Source organism: Colius striatus, chromosome 21 (genome assembly GCF_028858725.1).
Source record: "Colius striatus isolate bColStr4 chromosome 21, bColStr4.1.hap1, whole genome shotgun sequence".
Lineage (NCBI taxonomy): Eukaryota > Metazoa > Chordata > Aves > Coliiformes > Coliidae > Colius > Colius striatus.
This window is the reverse complement of record NC_084779.1, coordinates 5,765,026-5,783,163: the sequence shown is the minus strand read 5'-3', so window position 1 is coordinate 5,783,163 and position 18,138 is coordinate 5,765,026. Positions and strand designations below refer to the sequence as shown.

Sequence of the window (18,138 nt, the reverse complement as noted above, 5' to 3'; positions counted from 1 at the left end):
ATAAGGAGAAAAAAAAAAAATCATCCTCTGTTCCTTCCATTCTCTTTTCCCCAGAAATAAGTGAGAAGACTGAAAACAAACAAATAAAATCCCAAACCTCCTCCCTGTCTTTGTAAAATAAAGCCCTTGGGTCAGGGAGAGAGAGGGGAGTTTTTACCACCACCCACTCAGTCCCTGCCCCATGTGGAAGAGTCAGAGAAGGAAATTCTTGTCATTGCTCAAACAGGGGAGGATGAAATGGAAGATCCTGTCAGAAAAGGAAATCACAGGGTAAAGACAAAGCCTTTGGGGAAAGGAGCAAGATCCATTCACTCTCCCAGTGACCAGTACTCCAGGAAGCAGCTCTGCCACTCATTTCTCGTGGCTTCCAGCAAAGCCGCATCAGCCCTACCCTTCTCCCAACTGTTCTGCCATCCATCTATCCATCCATCCAATTAGGGGCTCAGACACTTCCTACCAAACTTCAGGATAACTCACCGTGGGCCTTTAGAGCTTTGCAGTATTGCTGTACTGAGTTACAGCACAGAACCTCGCTGCCTTCCCCTAAACCAACACTGCACTCTGTTCTTACCTTCTACCCAATGCTACTGCTTGCACTCTGTAATTCATGGTGAAACCACTGGTCTCTGATCCAAAAAGTCCCCAGAATACTTGTTTTCCCTTAAATTAAAATCTTTGCTTAAAAACACCCAAACCAGGTAAACACACTTGTTTTTCATATTACCTTGTCCTCTAAGAGATGAGCTGTGCAGTTCAATTTCTAAGTAAGGTCTAATATAAAGACAATCCAGCCTTGTTTCCTCCTCTGGACTGCTGGGGTTTAACTCACATCTACCCAATCTGTTATTTTTGTGTTCCTCTCACTCCACTGACATGCTGGTTCTGGACTTGAAGCAACTCCAAGTGACAGGTTCAGTTTAACTGTGTTTGAGGACACAAGATAAAACTTTCCAAGTTAGCAACAATACAACATTGTGAGGAAAAAACCCCAATAATGGGAATATAAGAAAAAGGGACATCAAGTAAGATCTTTTTCCTTTTGGAAAAAAAGGGGATTTTAATGGGTCTAAAAACATTTCTGTACAAAAACTGCTCAATGACTGGTGTTTGCCTTCCCATGGTGACCACACTTCTGGCTGTTGATTCATCCAGCAGCAGCTCCTGTGGGGCCTGTCACAAGGACTATCTCTTTGGCCAGTGGTGCCTGGAGCCCCTGCAAAAGACAGTTACAGAAAGACTTTTAACTCTTGCTCTAAATTCACTCAAGACTGAAAACCTATGAGAGGTTATAACAAATCCTTTCTCCTTCCAACACTGCCCTTGCATGGTGTTGCTCTTTTATGACTGAACAATACACGAGGATTAAGCCTCATTAAGTACCTATTCAGAGTAAGAATGTTCATTTTTGGCAGTACTGTTATCTTCCTCCCAAGCTGAGCAAACCTCCTCCTCACTTCTACCTCTCTGTGGCCAAAGAAAGCAACTCCCACACCTATTAACACAATCTTTTACCTCAGCATTTCAAATCTTCCACCCAGAGCTACCTTTGATTGCATTAATCCTGACTGAGCTTCCCGCCCTCCTTTTTTCTCCCTTTAAACCAAGGTCAAGCTATGACGAAACCTCTTCCCATTAAACATGTGCTTAAGCTCCCACAGCGGCAAAGGACAATAGCTTTGCTTTGCCCATAGCTCTGGGGCATAGGTGTGAAAACACTGGGTGGCTGTGATGAGAAGAGGCTGACAACACACCTCTCAGCTTTCCCCGCCAGGTAGGACATGCTTCGGGTTCCAGATTGTTGAAGTCTGTTAGCTCCAGCAAATTTCTGCACAGGGGAAAAACAAAATCAGACACCACCACACTGAGATAGCTGCCAAATGCAGTATATTCCACGAGATTCACGTGCTGTCAGGTCCCTCCAGCTTCAAGGAACACTGCTCATTTACACCTTTATATGCACATGCACCGTGTAAGTGCTGTTCTACTGGTCTAACTTTGACACCAGGCACAATACCCCACCAACAAAGCATCTTACCCATCTAGATACAAAGTCTCTGCAGGTTGTCCCAAATTCACCCCTGGGTTTCTTTTTTTTTTGTGTCTCCTGAAACAAGTCTCAACTGACACAGCAAAGCAAACTCTTCCCTATGCTATCAGGCATAAACTTGTTCAGCTTCTACAACATGACTTCAAATGAGTATCCAAGATGCTCCCTGGTACCATTTGCCCTCCAGTTACATGTGTAGGAAGGCATTGTGCACAGGAGAAAGGATCAAATGCAAGAAATGAGCTTCAGATCTTAAAATTAACGCTTGAGTGCTCAGTGAGTTCATGCATGGGTGCCCCATGCCTTGATGCCTGAATGTCCCCTGATGTCACACTGCACACATGGGCACTGTGCAGGGTATACATGGGGGCTTTGAGGTAACCCAGGTCTGCAGGGGTGATCTGGGGACACAGGAACTGCCTCATGCAGTCACAGGTTTCCCCAGGTATGTGCATGACAGAGACTGAAGAAATAAAACACAAACTAAGTGAAAACTCTCTGAGCTGAGACTGTTTTCTGCTGTAGATGTGGGGAACACAGAGATCTGGCCTGTCCTGCAATGACTGGACTGACTTGGAGATTTCTGAGTGCCTTGAATTTGGTACTGGGAATTTGTGGTGTCGTGCTCTGATCTGAACACGCCACCTGTGATGTGTGGAGGCCCAGCTGTGAACAATGCACCAAGAGCTGGGAAACAAGAGTCTGAGAGGCCCCAGGAAAGCTCCTCCTGAATGGGATGAGCCTACAATACAAAGTAATGGCTTGTGACTGGAAGCTGCATCTCAGTATAAAGTGCTCTTAGGGACCACTCTGTAGACCCAGAAAAAGTCATCTGCCTTCCCCAGGGGGCACATGATATCACCAACATTTCTGTTCCCTCTTCCATGATGTGCTCATACCTTGCCTGTGTAAGCTTGCTTGGCAGGATCAAATTGTGGTGACTGCTTCGATTTGCTGCTTCCTAGAGGGAGGAGAGAAGCTGTCACTAACATTTTCTGTAAAGAGCACATTCCACAGTGCTCTGATGACAAAGAGGTTTCACTGCAGTCTCCCCACATGCTAAAACCTGAACAGTTTCTTAAGAGCAGGAGATGCTTTTGTACAGACATTTTCTACAAAGGAGTCAAATCTCCTTTGCCTCCTAGTTCCTGGGGTCCAGTTGAGCTGCTGACTTTCTCTACAGAGAGAAACAAAATCCGAATCCCCAATCCCATTGGTGAAAGGTTTCAGGATTTTGCTTCCACGTTGGAAAAAGAGATGCCAACCTGCAGGCTCCTCAAGCTAATGTCTTTGTGGTGATTCCCCACAGTAAGGTAAGTACATTGTAACAGTTTGTACTGCCTTGGCACAGACTTCTCAGGGCTCAGCTGGCAACGTTTTCCACACCCTGCAGCACTCTAAGCAAGAGATCCAGATCTTACCCGCAAACACTTTGAAGTTGGACTTGCTGTAATCAAAAGGGGTGAACTGCTTCGGTGCTTCCAGCTCCTCTGGTTGCTGGGAGGCTTTTGGCCGTTTCTTCTCTTGTTTTGGCAACTCTGCTCCTGTTTCACTCATTACTCTCTCCCTCTTCTTATTAGCTTGTTCCTGCTGTGAAAGCAACCCACAGAACAGAAACAAGGACAAGTTCAGAAGAGGAGAGTGATACATCTCTGCACAGGCATGAACACCAGCATGCAGACCAGCTGCCCCATGGACCTATGCCCCAGTGCCAGCCTGTGGCAGTTACAGTGCAGGGAGACAGCAGTGTTCTTCCTTTGGCCTAAACTGCTTCTTATTTTGGCTCTTCACTGCAGAGACTTTTCAGATGAAAAGCCAAGTTGCCATTTCACAGGATACTAGAGGCTGAGATCTGCTGTGACCCCACAGGCAGATTTGGGGGAACCTTGGCAAGTGAGGAGCAGAGTGGTGCAGCACTGGAAAACATTCCCTACTGAAGATATGGAGGGATGCAGGGATCTGCCCAACAGTTACCAGGGGCCCGTTAGACACAGGGCAGAACCACAGAAAAACCAGTATCAAAAGACTGTCATTCAGGTGCTTCAGAGCTATAGGGCTCAGGGTTTTGTTCTGAACTATGTTAAAAGGGGCAAAAGCAGGAAGGAAGGGATTCAGTGACATACCATAGCTTGCTGTCGAACAGACACAATATTTTCTGTTGCCTCTTGATGCACCTTCTGTGCCTGGTCACGAGCAGCTATGGAAACAAACAAGCACAACTGTAAAAAGCAGGAGCAAGTTAACCAGGAGCTTAGAAAAAGCAAACCAGCTTGTAGTGAGTCTCAAACTGAGCACAGTCTTTGTCAAACAACCTCAGCCATCAGGAAATCCATCCTCTAAGGTTTTCTTGTAACTGAGAAACCACCTATATGCACTGGAAACTGCATGCTAGCCAACACATTGAGGAAGGGACCAATGGTTGTACCTGACTGCTGGGCTGCTTTCTTTTTGGTTTCATCCTTGGGCTCCTTCTGTACTTGTGTCTGACTCATCAACTTCCATCGATTGCTGATCTGCAATGGACAAAAAAATTACTTGGGATTACTTTCTTTGAAGTCTTATGACAAGAGGGAGTTTATAAACCTGCTGCCACATGCTGGTCTTCATTAGGAGTACAAAAGACCAAATTGGATTGTAAAAGAGATTAAGATCTGCTGTACCAGGTAAAGTAAAACCACGTGCTTTAACAGTTCTGAGCTACAGACAAGCCATGAGAACAAAGGCAGATACAGACTTCAGTAATAGTTTGTAGCTTTGACAGACAGTGGAAGGTCTCCAATCCCTGGTTCTCCAGAAGTGCTACAGAAACAATGAACTACACATTCAGAGACATGCCACGTTTCTCAAAACTTACATTCTTTACTGAGGAGAAAAACCTATAATTCTACACTGCTAAAGTTCCCAAAGGAAAAGAAATCATGTGTTTGTTTCTTTTGTGCTACTTGGCAGAAAGTTTTAGCATGAGTCTTACTTCATAAATCTTTGATGATGGGTCAAACTTTGCAGACTGTGAGATGTAGGCAGAATTCTGTTCTGCAGGCAGGTACTGGAGAGAGGGAAAAAAGCATTTTGCTTGAAACACAGCACAAGGCATTTGGCTCATTGCTCAAATGCTCCTTGAAATGTTCCAAACAGAAAAAAATCATATTTCAGAAACATTTTACAAACAGGAAGTTACCACAGCTATAGCCAAGAGAAACACTACAGAAACAACAAACAAAGCCAACCTGAAAAACCAGCCCCCAACCACACACCAGAAACAGTTTGATATTATTTCCTAGCAATTTGCCACTCCAAATCTGTAACAAATGATTCCATTGTTCTTTTGATTCATTAGAAGGGTAAAATCCGCTCACTAACTCTACCCCTAGAGATGAAAATGTGATGCAAATTCAAAAACCCTCAATCTTGATTAAAAGAAACACAGTCAAAGGTGTGTTTACTATGTAGAAACACATTTATCTGAGAGGCATTTCAATGTGTTTTGTAAACAAGTCCCCACACGTGTGCTTTGGAAGAAGGACCATCTCTCAGTTCCAGTAAGAGAGTAGCAGCTGATGCTGCATCAAGCTCTTTTGGATATGCCTGGAAAAACAGCTCAAACAGCATCCTCTGCACTAGATAGTTTAAGAACCTCACAACAAATGTGTTTTGGGAGCTTTTACCATTCTAAATGGATTTTCAAAGGACTCCATTATACGCTGAGCTTTCTGCTGTGCAGTTGTCAGAGTCTTCTCATTTCCTTCATCTTCATCACACTCCTTAAAAGAAAAACAACATATAAAGGAAGAAATATCAATACCTTTTGCTTTTGGCTATTGCTGTTTCATGCATGTTATTTCTTATTCTGTCTGAAACTTCAGTGATAGCAGTAACCCTCCAGAGAGATGTAATTAACTTGCTGGTCTCCTACCCAGTTGCCTTGGCTATGCCTTGGCAGGAAGCCAGCACCATTTCCATGCATGTCCCACCTTACAGTTTCTTGCAATAATATCATGTGGTTTTATCAGATTATTAAGTATGTTTTCTGATACTTAAATACTGGCACCATCACCAACACGTTGCTTACACTGAATATGCTGACAGTGGCAGTAGCAACAAGACACGTTGACTCTGGCTGAGCATCCTGAGTATTTGTTGTGCTCTCACTCTCTGAAAAGAGACAACCATGTTCCAAAATTGGGGCAGGCTCTACATGAAAAGAAGACAAAATTTGTATTAGATACTTGTATATTTTACTGCTCTTTTGTGTAATGAGATTTCACTGAAAGTTTTTTCAGGGCTGCTTATTTCCCCAGGTCAAAATCCCATCATGTCATTATTAGCACAGTTTTTAGGTTAAGTTGAAATTACCCAAGGCAGAGTTGTTCTGGAAGTCATCCACAGGAATCCGGGAACTGTCATGTGGTCCAAAGAAGGTGTTCTCCAGCCTCTGCAAAGAGAGGTAAATCACAAACACCACTCACACACCACTCAATAATCTGTACATGTTGCCACATATTGCTAATTAAACTCAAATAAAAGGGTGAAATTCAGACTGAATATTCTTAACACAGCTCACCTGCCAGAGCACATTGCACTTGGCATCAAAAAGCTACCTGTGCAAAGGATGCTTTAATTCATCTGCACGAGGACAGTAAATGAGTTTACTTTAGAAACTCATCAGGTCAATATGGACTAACAGACATGAAACTGTCCAGCAGCTAGAGTGGTTGCTGATGAAGCCTTAAGTGCTGCTGTTAGGATGGTTTGTAGAAACCCAATTTACAGTCAGTAAATGCACAGAAAAGTGCATTAAGCTAAAGCAGAGAGGTCTGTAAAATGCACCAGAGTGAACAATGCACTGGAAACTATTTTTGCTACATTTGTTTCTGAGTCTAAAGCTGAAGATATTAGGTAACAAATATGTAAACAGTACCTCAGGGTTGGATAGAGGTGCCCTCTTCTTGACTGCCAAAGCAACCTCCGTCTAGAAAGGGAGAGAAAGTTCAGGCACTGAAATGCACCTGCCCTACTTCTCCTAGGCTGGCCTCCTGATGAACATTTTCAACACACTTATGGTAAGCCAGCAGAGTAAAAAAAGCCCACATTCTTCTCCTGCAGTGTTTGCACATGGATACATTTAAATACCTCACACAGAAAGGACACATTCACATTCACAACCAAGTTTGTTTCCTTAATGTGAACATGCTTATGATACATTTTAACTAATGAACCTTTTACACCCAAGTTTTTCTTTCATTTCTCTTCACCATAGCTGTTAAAGATTTATGAATCCATTTACACAGCCAAGTTCCACAATCTCCTGTTCCTCCTCACACAGGCAAACATGATGCACAATGCAAGACAGACAACTGCACCCTGCTCCAGTTCTCTAGGAAACTACAGGATGTGTGAGCCAGCACACAGCAGACAACAGATAGGAAAGAAGTTGCAATACATCTTTCTGCTCTCCTACAGAACACTATATTCACAGCATTCAAAAAGCAAACTTCAGCATACACATCATCACAGGTCACCATTTAGTGGCAGTTGCTGGCTCATGGACAGCAAGTGATGAGTCTCTTGTGTGGTATGAGCTGCTCCTACCTTGAGAAGAGGCATCTCCCGGGCCTGCTGAATGAGAAGATGCAATTCATTAATCTGCTGGCGAACTAGCGGTGGGACTGGATTACAGCAAGCAATGATGCCCTGGGGTTCTCTAAAGAAAGAAGAGAAGAATTCAGTGTGCTGTATTTATGGCTGATGTGATAGGCATTTGCATTCAAAGGATGTGCAATCAGATATAACTACAGTTTTCACTGTGACAGCATAAGACAAGTCACATCAATGTGTCAGAGCTCATTCTCTAGGATGAAAAATTCTTCTGTACCAGCTCTGTGCAGATAAGGAGAAAGTATTAACTCAGCTCTCCTCTCAGTCTGTTCTGTAGTTGGTCTGCCTGGCCCCACCTTCATTTTGTTCCTTGCTCAGTGTTCATCTCTGGAAGTTGAGCCCAGCAGTGGGCTGGCTTTTAACAATGAATTGTGATTGTTCTGAAGTATGGATGATAGATGATGAGTGCCAAGTGTTTGAGGAAAATGGTGTATGAATTAGGTGTTTTAAGGGATCTGCCCCTTGCCTCCTGTGTGTGCCTCCCCTTCCCATCCCTTTAGGAACAGAAAAAACCCCATCAAATAAATGCTATGGGGGAACTCATCCCTCTCTTGCTCTGCAATACTGTAGTAATCTTGGGGGGGGCATGTGACATATACCAATGGAAAGGAATTGCTTCATTATTGGAATAAAATCAGAGCCAGATATATCCCAGAAGACTGGAGCCTTCTAAGGGGTACTGCTACTTATTTATCTTTCCAGCTGAACAACTATAGAGAAAAGCAGTACTGACAGCTGCAAAGAAAGCACCAATTGCAGAAGTATGACTAAGAAATTACTTGCTGCATATTAAAATCAAATGAGACTTCTCAAGGGTCAACAAAACTTACTTGGGCAACTCCTCTGCTATCTTCAACAGCATATGATTTGGTAGCACATACCTACAACACAAAGAGGCAGCGTGAATGTCATAGTGAATGTAACAGAATGTTAAAAACTCTTAACAATACCATCAAAGTGCACAAGTCTGCCCCAATCTCAAGGTCTGAAGAGATTAAATAAGTCAGAAATTAAATAGGGCTGATACTTGTAAGAATTTACTACTAACATAAAAAGCAGCCTAGGTACTACACTAACTTTTACAGGTAACAAAGTGGTTCCATGTTGGGGGTGGGTAAAATCCAAGAGATTCACTGAAGCCTTAAGCCATTATCTGTAACAAAGGATTTCCTACCCTGTACTCTCATCCTCTTGACGTGCCATCTTGTCTCTCCACGCAAACAGCAGCCGAAATGCTGCTAGCTGCTGTGTGTTGAGATGTTTTTTCTGTCTCCTGTAGACCTCAAGGTAGGATTCATCTGAAAAGAGGGGCTTGATGTATTTCTGGACAGGAGAAAAAGAAACACTCACCATCAGCATCAGCTTTGTACTCTCTAGTTTGCCTTGTGTCGCCAAGGCAGACAGGATCTGCCACAGACATGAGAGGGCCGAGTAAACTCAGGTACAATGTGTCTTGGAGGTTTTACCCTAAACTACTGGTAGGAGTCTATCACTGAAAAAGATACATCACATCCATTTTTATGGGAAATCACCCTCACCAACTCCAGGAGCAGGTTGAAAGTATCTTCAGGCTCAACTACACTAGACAGGGCCTGCTTTCATCCATAGCATTCTCCACAGGCACAATGTCATTATTTCATAATGCAACTAAAGTTGAGCTTTGAACTTTTAGGAACAGCCAGAAGAACTGGAAATGTAACATCTACCTTGGAAAAGACACACCTGAAAGCATGGGGAGGCCAAGGAGCATGAGCTTTCAAAAAACAGCAAGTAATCTGAATCCAAGGATTTTAGCTAATGAAACAAGTTACCACACACAACTGAGACAGTTTATTCAACTGTCTTCAGATACACAAAGATGAGAAACAACCCGTATCCATGCAACAGACGTAGAACAGGCAAAGGACTTTCTGTCCTACCAAGCCCATATTCCCATGCAGATAATTTACCTTCAGGCAGATGTCCCTGCTGCGTTGCCACACAACCTGCAGCTGAGTGGGCTGCTCATTCCCTTTCTCCCACAACGCCTCCCTCATTTTATCATAGATGTAAAGCAAGTAGTGAGTGTCATCACGGGCATAGTGAATCATTTCTTCTGGCAAAGGGCTGGAAAAAGAGCCAAAATGACACCAATACATTTCAGTGGCCTCATCAAACGGCCACTTTCCTCTTGTAAGGTACATGAGGGCAAACTGCACATAAACCATGCCAAGAACTGATATGGAAATTCTTCTGTTTCCTTACTGAAGGACTAGTTGGGCAACAGCAGTAATAGGTTGAGCACTCTCCAATTCAGATAGGATCTTGTTCACACACCACAGAGCAGACTGCTGTGTAGTCAAGTCAGATGGCAGAACTGCTTGCTATGGTATTTGTCCTGACCTTCCTGCTCTCTTCAGAGCCTACATAAAGTAGACCCTGGGATCTCTGTGGCATGCAGGGCCCATCTGCACTGCCAAGCCCATTGCTGCAACAGCATACTGTTCTACCTACTGTGGGCAACAAGGTTTTTGTGGGGCTCTGGAGGAGCAAGTACTGACTTCATAATACCGCAGTAGTTAAGCACTGCTCCTAAGAAGTGAGCTTCCAGGAGCTTCTTATTAATTAATCCTCCCTGATCATCCCAAAAGGACACATTTTCTAAAGAGACATGGGAAAATGTAACATTCATAAGAGAACTTAAAGGCATAGCCAGGTAAATACTGTGCTCATTCACTTTGAGACTAACCTACAACTAGACACATGCTCCTGCTCTAACAATACAAACAAGGATAAGTGCTACCTTGGAGCTCCAGCCCATTTAAGGGGTCAGTTTTTACCGTATCCTCCAGTCAGCCAGCTGGTACTGCTTGTCAGCATCTACATTGCAATACAGCTTTAGCAAGTGGTCCAAAGAATGCCTGCCAAGATTGAGGAGACGAGCAGCTTGGTGAGTATCAAACACGTTCACCAAGTACAGACCAAAGTCTTTCTGCAGCCATTCCACATCTGAATCAGCACCATGAAGGACCTTGAAAAGCAAAACAAGTTGAGAAAAATATGAAGAACTTCCAGGCTGGTAGTGCTGTGGTTTCATATGCATATGTCTGGGACCAGATTTCTTTTCTCTCTGTCCTTCATTCTTAAGTGCAGCACTACTAAATGAGTGCACTTGGCAGGTAACTACCCACTCACATCAAGGACAGAGGCACATGAGCAAATTACAATGAAAGCAGACCAAGTGACCAAGACAGAGCATGTGGTATGCTTTTGACTATAATAAAGCTTAAACTAATGGGGCAAAAAAAAGGAATTCTAGTGGTGAATTGGTGGTTTTGGCAGCTGACCTTCACAATTGCAGGGTCTGTGAAGGTCTCGTTGAGAATGTACATGTCACTGCGCAATTCCAGTGTATCAATAATGAAGTCTTCTGTTCGGGTGGAAATCTGCATCAGACAGGTCAAGCCCAGGAAGCTCCTGTAAGAATGGTGCTGAAAAACATGGGAGAGAGATGTAAGCTAGGATCCATTCCAAAAGTAATACTATAAAACAAACAGCAACTCCAGTGAAAGAAGGAAAAGTAACAGGGCTTCATAAAGAAAAAGACAATTGGATGAGCAAGCTTTCTCTGCAGTCACTAACTTGGCATAAAGAACCATGGGATGAGTTGGGAGTTATAATTCAGTATGAAGTGTGCACTCAGTGGAAAACTTGTAATACTGGCAGAGTTTAATGAAAAGCCTAAAGTCTTTTCATGTCAGAAAGCACAGAAAGCAGGAGAAAGAGAGGTCTCTAAAACAGCCTAGAAGAACAGAGTCATCTCCTGGGTACTAACAGTACACGTGTAACCTCTAAATAGAAAAGGCAATGTCATTACCTCCAAGTCCAGGGCAAATTCTTTACAGTTCATAAGCTTCTCATTCAGTTCTACCAGTTCATCCAGTGTGGTGATAAAATGACAGGGTGTTTCCTTGACGGGCCTGTACATCTGGAAGAGCAAATTATTAGGCATGGTGTGTTCTCTGTCAGTTCCCACCACTGACCTCCACCCTCATCTGCAGTAAGCTTAAATCAATGTGGGCACCAACCTGGGGTTCTGGTTTCTTGAGAACTCCATCAGGTGGAGAAAAATGCTCCAGTTCATACTGGTAAGGGTGAGCAAACCTGTGGAAATTAGGAAGATAGGCACAGACTAAATGTAAAGCACTTTTGTGAAGCCAGAGCACAGAGATTTCAAGAGCTATGACAATTTCCCTACTGAGTTATTAAGCACAGGTTTAAAATAACTGCAGATGCCTGAAGCAAACCACAGGGAATGTAGTGTGTGGACACAAACACATGCAGAGCTGTTACACACGAATAGCACCAGCACAGTGGGACCACACAAGTGCACGTTCAGCGACGGTACTCCAAGCACCTTGCTGTCAGTTTGATTTCTTACATGTCTTGCTCAGTTTGCTGCGTCCTCTGCTGGTGTATGAAGTCTGCCAAAGCAGCTGGCACATCCAAGTCTTCAGGGCGCTCCTTTCGCTCCCGTCCTTTTTTTGTGAGGGCTGAACAACCAACATGGAACAACTGGGCTGGGTCCCACATGTAACATGTTCTCAGCCCTACTGCTTTTTCTCCTCCACCCACCACACAATTCTGTCAAAATCACAAAGTATCAACCAATCTGAAAAACTTATCAGCCTCTGCTGTCAGCAAGAGTTCTGTCTGCACCTCTAATAGCAGCTCAGTTAGTAGGTTTTACCAGGCTGTTAAGCACGACACCAATTAGTTCTGCTCAACAGCTTGAAAGGGAATCTAAAGATCTTCAGAAAAATGTTTCAGTTGTTCAAGTACAACCACAGCAGTGCAGACTAAGGATGGATCACCAGCAGCAGGATGACACATTGCTGTGACAGGGTGGCTTTGATAACGCACCCAAAGCAAAGGTCAGACTAAGCATACACCCGGCTCTCCTAATTCATTAGAAAGAAGCATCTGTAAGACTAGTCAAGGCCAATTCTGGTGCCACAGTGACTCTTGTAATGTGTGTTCAATGGTGTTAAAAAGAAGCAGCAGAATCTCTGTTTGGAACAGATTATTTACTGTATACCAACAAAATGATGCTGAGTGCTGACCTACCCTTACATTACACATCTGTAAATGACAGTCACAGAGCTTACTACACCTAAATGCTCAACGCCTCCTGCTGTTGCTCTTACCATCAGTGATTTATCCTCTAAGCCATGAGGACAGATGTGTGTCAAATTCTTTCCATAGGCTACCCAGCAAAAAATAAATCCCTTACCTTCAGGCAAAGGCTTCAAAGCATTTGGCTTGATAAAAAGTTTAGGTACAAAGGGAGTGTTGGAATTGTCAATCTTTTCCCGAAACCTAAGCTGTGGTCGAGTGATGTTCTTGGCATGAAGCAGCCGGAAGGTTTCAGACTGACTTCTCTTGTGGGATTCTCCTGCCTGTTTAAAAGAAGGTCATCCACATGATATAGCAGATATTCAGTTTCTTTTACTCAGGCTGCCTCAATATTCAGAGGATTAAAGTTATACCCCAAACTCAAAAGTGAGTCACGCTTTTGCAGTGAGCCTGGCACATAAGAAGGAAAGTTCTCTGAATCGGGACCCTGAATTCATATGAACAAGAAAAAGAAAGGCTGTTGTGTACATGAAACAGAGAGCAATTAAAAGCACAGGGAATCCTGATTCAAGGTTGAATAAATAGGAAAATGAAAAAAGGAGAAGTTAGGATGTGTCAAAAAAATCCAACAGAACATCTAACTACTCAACTCCACTAGAAACCAGTAGTGCCAGTGCTGGGAAACAAGCCAAGGTAACACAGCAAACTTGAGACAGAGGCCTCACCTTGCGGTTCCAGCTGGAAATGATTGTCTGTGGGGGCTGTAGCCCAGCAGGGAGGACTGGCTGCTGGTTTTTGTTCACTCCTGTTGCTTCATCCAATAAAATACCCTAAATTCCAGAAAAGCAAAGTCAAAATCAAACATCTGTTAAATTCCCATGTTCAGCCACTACAAAAAGAAAGCCACACAGATAGATACCTCCACAGCAACCTCCCCTAAACTCCGTGCAACATGAAACAGACACACGTGGGAGGAGTACGCTGAACATCATGAGTAGGAAAAGTTTCCTCAGAGAAGCAGCTCTGTGAATTTACAGACTTGTTCTCAGGTTGTGAGGTTCCTCTACCAAACTACTTTTATTTTTCCTCAAGAGTCACACTTCCCTTTGGGCCATGACCCATCTGCCTTAGCTGCTGTCATCACTGGCCTAGCACACGGACATGTTTTTCAAACACAAAGGACTAGAATGAGGAAACAATAAATGTAACTGTGAAAGCACTACCACTGTGATTCTTTCAATGAGAAAAATACACACCAGCTTGTAGCAATGGACCAGTTTAAATGAACAACATGGAGAAATAATTTGCTCACCACTCTTTCCAGAATGACATCGTTAGAGTCAACCAGCATGTCAAATTTATCTTCCAGCTCTGTCACTTTACTGCGATCCTTGATGTGGCTGCGGCAGCCATGGTATTGCATCACCTTGCTCATGCTTGCAAGAGAAAACCACAGCTATTAGAAACTGGAAAGCAGGCACACTGAACACTTAATTTATTTCTCTTCAACTTCCTATACCTTCAAAGTTTGTAAAGAAACCAAATGCAGTACCTACAGATAACACCACACGAGCAGTAAACAGAGAAACAGCTATACAGTGCTAAGTGTCAGAACTGATTTCTTACATGACTTTTAAAATAGACAGCCTAATGTGTTTTGTATCATCCTCTGCTCTCTGCACAGCTCTTTAGCCACATCATTATGAAAGGCCCTCTTTAAGCTTGCTACTTAAAACTGTCAAGTGCTAGAAAAGCAGCTACAATTAGGTGTGTGAAATAAAACTTCTTCTTACCTATAGAAATCTGGAACCTCCAAAGAAGGGTGCTACTTTCTGGCTTATCTGCAATTACTTACGAGCTATTAGCAAAAGCCTAGAGGTGCCAAAGCATCCTTACCAGTGGAGCAGACGGTCACCCTGTGTCTCACAGTACGCACGGAAGCCAGGGAAGCTGCGGTAGAAGTCATACTCATCTCCAGGCTGAGGAAGCCCATTAGATGCCTTTGTTGCAGCCACCACTGTGCCAAGAGCAAACTGTGCAAGAATACCACGTCATTAGCAGGTTTTCAGTGTTCTGTTCCTCCATTTACCCAGGATACTATTGGGTAGAAATATATTTTGCTTAACCTGTTTGAGTGGTGTGGTTCTAATATATGATATCATGGGGCTTTTCAACATAAGTTTACAGTCATTTAGGTCACATTAGATGATTAGAATCATAGAATGGTGGCTCTTACAAGGGATCTTCAGAGCTCGTCTAGCCCAACCACCTGCTAAAGCAGGTTCCATTCGATCAGGGGACACAGGGAACATGTCCAGGGTGTGGAAACTTCCAGAGAAAGAGGGAGGGCCCTGGGCAGCTTGTGACAGGGCTCCCTCACCCACATGGCAAGTTTTCCCACATGTTCAACTTCCAGCTTATGCCCCATTACCCACTGGGCACTATGGAGAAGAAGTGCTGCCCCATCCTCCTGACATCCACCCTAAAAGTACTTAAAGCTTATAGAGAGCTTTAAAAAGAATGAAAGTCTAATAACAGGACTTCCATCTCAGTCTGGTATTTAAGGTCTGAAAGAAAGCTTGTTAAATCAGCAAGAAAACAGATTATTACTTGATTATTTTAACAACAACCTCTCAGTCTCAAGGTACAATGTTTCCTGCTCGGGAACCGGTAGGCGTTGCTTCTGGGAAGCAGCGGCAGCGCGCAAAGGTGAAACACAACGCAGATATCGCTGCGAGCTGTAACCCAAGGGGCAGCGCCCATGGCCGAGCGTCCAGCAGCGGCCCTCACGAGGGTCCCGCCCCCTCTGCAACCAAGGAAAGGCGGCAAACCCCCACACCCACGAGTGCTCAAGGCCCGGGGCCGCAGCCTAGGGCGGGAACAGGCCCCAAAGCACCGCTTTGGCCGCTGCTGCCCCCGGGAGCGGCCCGCACGCCGCCGCCGCGCAGCATCCCCTGAGGGGGCGTCGCCTCACACGCGGCCCGTAGCAAACTACAGCTCCCGGCATGCCCCGGGCCGCGCGCGGCACGCCGGGAACGGTAGTGCACGGCGCCCGCCCCGGTCCTCCCGCTCCCTCCCACAGCGCACCTTGACGAAGGCGTCGGCGTCAGCGAAACCCGGCAGGGCCGCTGCCGCGCTGCTCCCCGCCGCCTCTGCGGCCCGTCCTGCTGCCCCGTGGGGCCCCTCCTGCCCCTCGGGCCGCTCCGTCGCCGCGCCGCCGCTATCCCCGCCGACGGCAGCCGCCATGTTGCCTCCGCAGCCACGCGCCGCTCGGGCGCTCTCGCGAGAACGCGGCCGCGCCGAGGCGCGAGCGGGAGAGGGCGGGAAGGGCTGAGGGCTGGCGGCGCATGCGCGCGGCGCCCCCGGCGGAACGAGCCCGGGCCTGGGCGAGGTGCGGCCCTGAGGGGCCGAAACGACCGGGAGCCGCGGCCGTTTCCCCTCAGATACCCGAGGCCACAGCAGCCACGCCAGTGCCTGGAATGGGGCCAGGGCATTACTGACCACCACCGCTGACTGCTGCCTCCTTATTCCCCATGTCGGGGACAGTGACACCCTGGCGCTGCAGCCGTGACCCTGAGACAAGAAAAGCTGCTGTTCTTCCCACAGACATGACACTGCACCTGCTGGAAACTAAAATTCAGGGGTTGGATGGCCACATTCCTTTTGTACATCATTCAAGTCTTGTTAATTTTGGCTCCAGCTGCTATCAAAGGGATATATGGCCAGTCCCCTGACCTGAGGCAGAAAAAGACAAGTCAAATCCACAGCAACAGGTTTAACAAACCAGAACACAACATCTTAAGCTGCTTCCCTGTCCCTTCCCAAGAGAAGTACTTGGGGATAAACCAGCACACAGTCAAAGCATTTACATTTGGTGTAATTTATTGGCACAAAAATATTCCAATACAACATAGCATCTAAACATGGCTACTCTGTTGTATTTTGTGCATTGTTTTTAATAGGTTTAATTCATAAATCATTATTTTATCTTCATCCTCAATGTTTAATAACTATTATTTTCTGTTTCAAGTTACAACCAGTTCTCCCCCTGTCCGCCTCCTATTCCAAGTACTAAATTTCCCTCGTTATTTCACAATGCTGCTTTTTAATCCAGACAGTGCAGGAAGCTCCCAAGTGGTATTTCACCTGTACCCTGCATCCAAGTTTGCCACCAATCAATCTGCACAGAGGCACCTGACTTTGCTCAGCTCCAGGTCTTAAATTCTCAGACCTTCTCTGCTACCCTGATCTAGTCTGAACTCTGCACCAGTGTAACGAGTGAATATACAGTTTCCAATTTGGGGGCAAGAATCAAGTTTGAAAACAAGGTAACAGGATGAAACAATGGTAACATTCTGTTTCTATTTCTTTCCAGTTATCCACCTCACTCCCAAACCTAAATGAAGCCTCCTGCACAAGTGGATTGAGCTCGCTGCAGTTTAACCAACAGGACTGAACAGGGCAATAATTAATCTGCAAATGACTTAGTTACATTGCAAAGTAAGTCAAAACCCGTATATAGTTATTTTCAATGGATGACCAGTTCCCCAAAAGACCAAGTGGAACCGTAGACATCTGTGGTACAATCAGTCTTCACTGTCCTGGAAACCCAAATCAAGCGTTGTGTTTCAGACAGCTTGTGTTTTTCCAACAGCAGCTATACATTGGCTTAAACCAACTGTTAATATACAATAACTCTTTTCATTTACATTTCAAACTATTTGACAAAGGCTGTATTTCAGTCCAACGTTCAGTTTGTGTTTGTAGAAGGGCAAGTTTGGAGCGCAAAAGCCTCCAGAATAAAAGGCTGTGGATGCTTTGGAATCTTCTGTTACCAGAAAGGACACCTAAAGGAAACAAAGATACTGTAGTAATGCTGACTTGCATATAGATTCACAAAGGCAACACTGAGAAGGGCTGAGATTCTGTACTAACTAGGCACCATTTCAGTCTAGGGAAAGTTGACAGGTGATCCCCATGTTTCTTTCCAGCTAATTGATGTTTAAAAAGAGATCTGTTTCCTTAAGCACAGTTCAAAGGTAGGTAACTCTCAAAATGATGGTAAATCATCTTTGCTTACTTTAAAAAGTGTGATTTTTTTTCCCACTGTAACCAAAATTAGTGACCACTACATGGTAACTAATTTCAAATCCTCAAAAGTTGAGGCTGATTGGAGTTTAAAGGTTCTAAAATCTGTCACTACTTAAAACAACAGCTTTCTTACAGAGGACTATGTCTGTCTCTGACTGCCTAAGCTGTCACAGGCTTGCAAAATCTGCCAGAAAAGATGCAAGAAGTGGTAAGGCTCTTGCATATAACTA

The 18,138-nt window shown here is 44.6% G+C and overlaps 2 protein-coding genes across 4 annotated transcripts in view; both read right to left on the bottom strand.

Annotated features, from left to right (window-relative positions):
- Positions 1 to 1,023: 1,023 nt before the first annotated feature.
- EXOSC10 (exosome component 10) lies at positions 1,024 to 16,065 on the bottom strand. Of its 2 annotated transcripts, none has more exons than XM_062013123.1 (25): positions 15,905 to 16,065; positions 14,714 to 14,850; positions 14,130 to 14,253; positions 13,543 to 13,647; positions 12,975 to 13,140; positions 12,123 to 12,234; positions 11,770 to 11,845; positions 11,559 to 11,669; positions 11,029 to 11,172; positions 10,522 to 10,712; positions 9,652 to 9,808; positions 8,877 to 9,025; positions 8,533 to 8,583; positions 7,637 to 7,748; positions 6,966 to 7,016; positions 6,401 to 6,479; positions 6,117 to 6,238; positions 5,713 to 5,808; positions 5,019 to 5,093; positions 4,473 to 4,560; positions 4,171 to 4,244; positions 3,469 to 3,637; positions 2,947 to 3,008; positions 1,752 to 1,825; positions 1,024 to 1,213 (listed from the first exon to the last, which is right to left on the bottom strand). In XM_062013123.1, the coding sequence occupies exons 1-25, from the start codon at positions 16,061 to 16,063 to the stop codon at positions 1,183 to 1,185; spliced, it is 2,715 nt and encodes a 904-aa protein (XP_061869107.1). In that variant the 5' UTR covers positions 16,064 to 16,065; the 3' UTR covers positions 1,024 to 1,182. The 2 variants fall into 2 exon arrangements, with proteins under 2 accessions (XP_061869107.1, XP_061869108.1); XM_062013124.1 differs by lacking the exon at positions 15,905 to 16,065 and adding an exon at positions 15,448 to 15,695.
- A 632-nt stretch (positions 16,066 to 16,697) lies between these two features.
- MTOR (mechanistic target of rapamycin kinase) overlaps positions 16,698 to 18,138 on the bottom strand; it is a 54,971-nt gene continuing 53,530 nt past the window's right edge. For both annotated transcript variants that reach the window (XM_062012672.1, XM_010209685.2), the window contains one exon: positions 16,698 to 17,664. In XM_062012672.1, coding sequence (XP_061868656.1) covers positions 17,649 to 17,664 — 16 coding nt within the window. In that variant the 3' untranslated portion in view covers positions 16,698 to 17,648. The remainder of the gene's footprint in view (positions 17,665 to 18,138) is intronic.

Coding starts and splice junctions, on each gene's coding strand:
- EXOSC10 (XM_062013123.1), bottom strand. CDS start 16,063: ATGGCGGCTGCCGTCGGCGGGGATAGCGGCGGCGCGGCGACGGAGCGG. Junction 11,846..12,122: donor CAGCAAACTGAGCAAGACAT/GTAAGAAATCAA, acceptor TAATTTCCACAG/GTTTGCTCACCCTTACCAGT. Junction 5,809..6,116: donor CCACTGTCAGCATATTCAGT/GTAAGCAACGTG, acceptor TTTTCTTTTAAG/GAGTGTGATGAAGATGAAGG.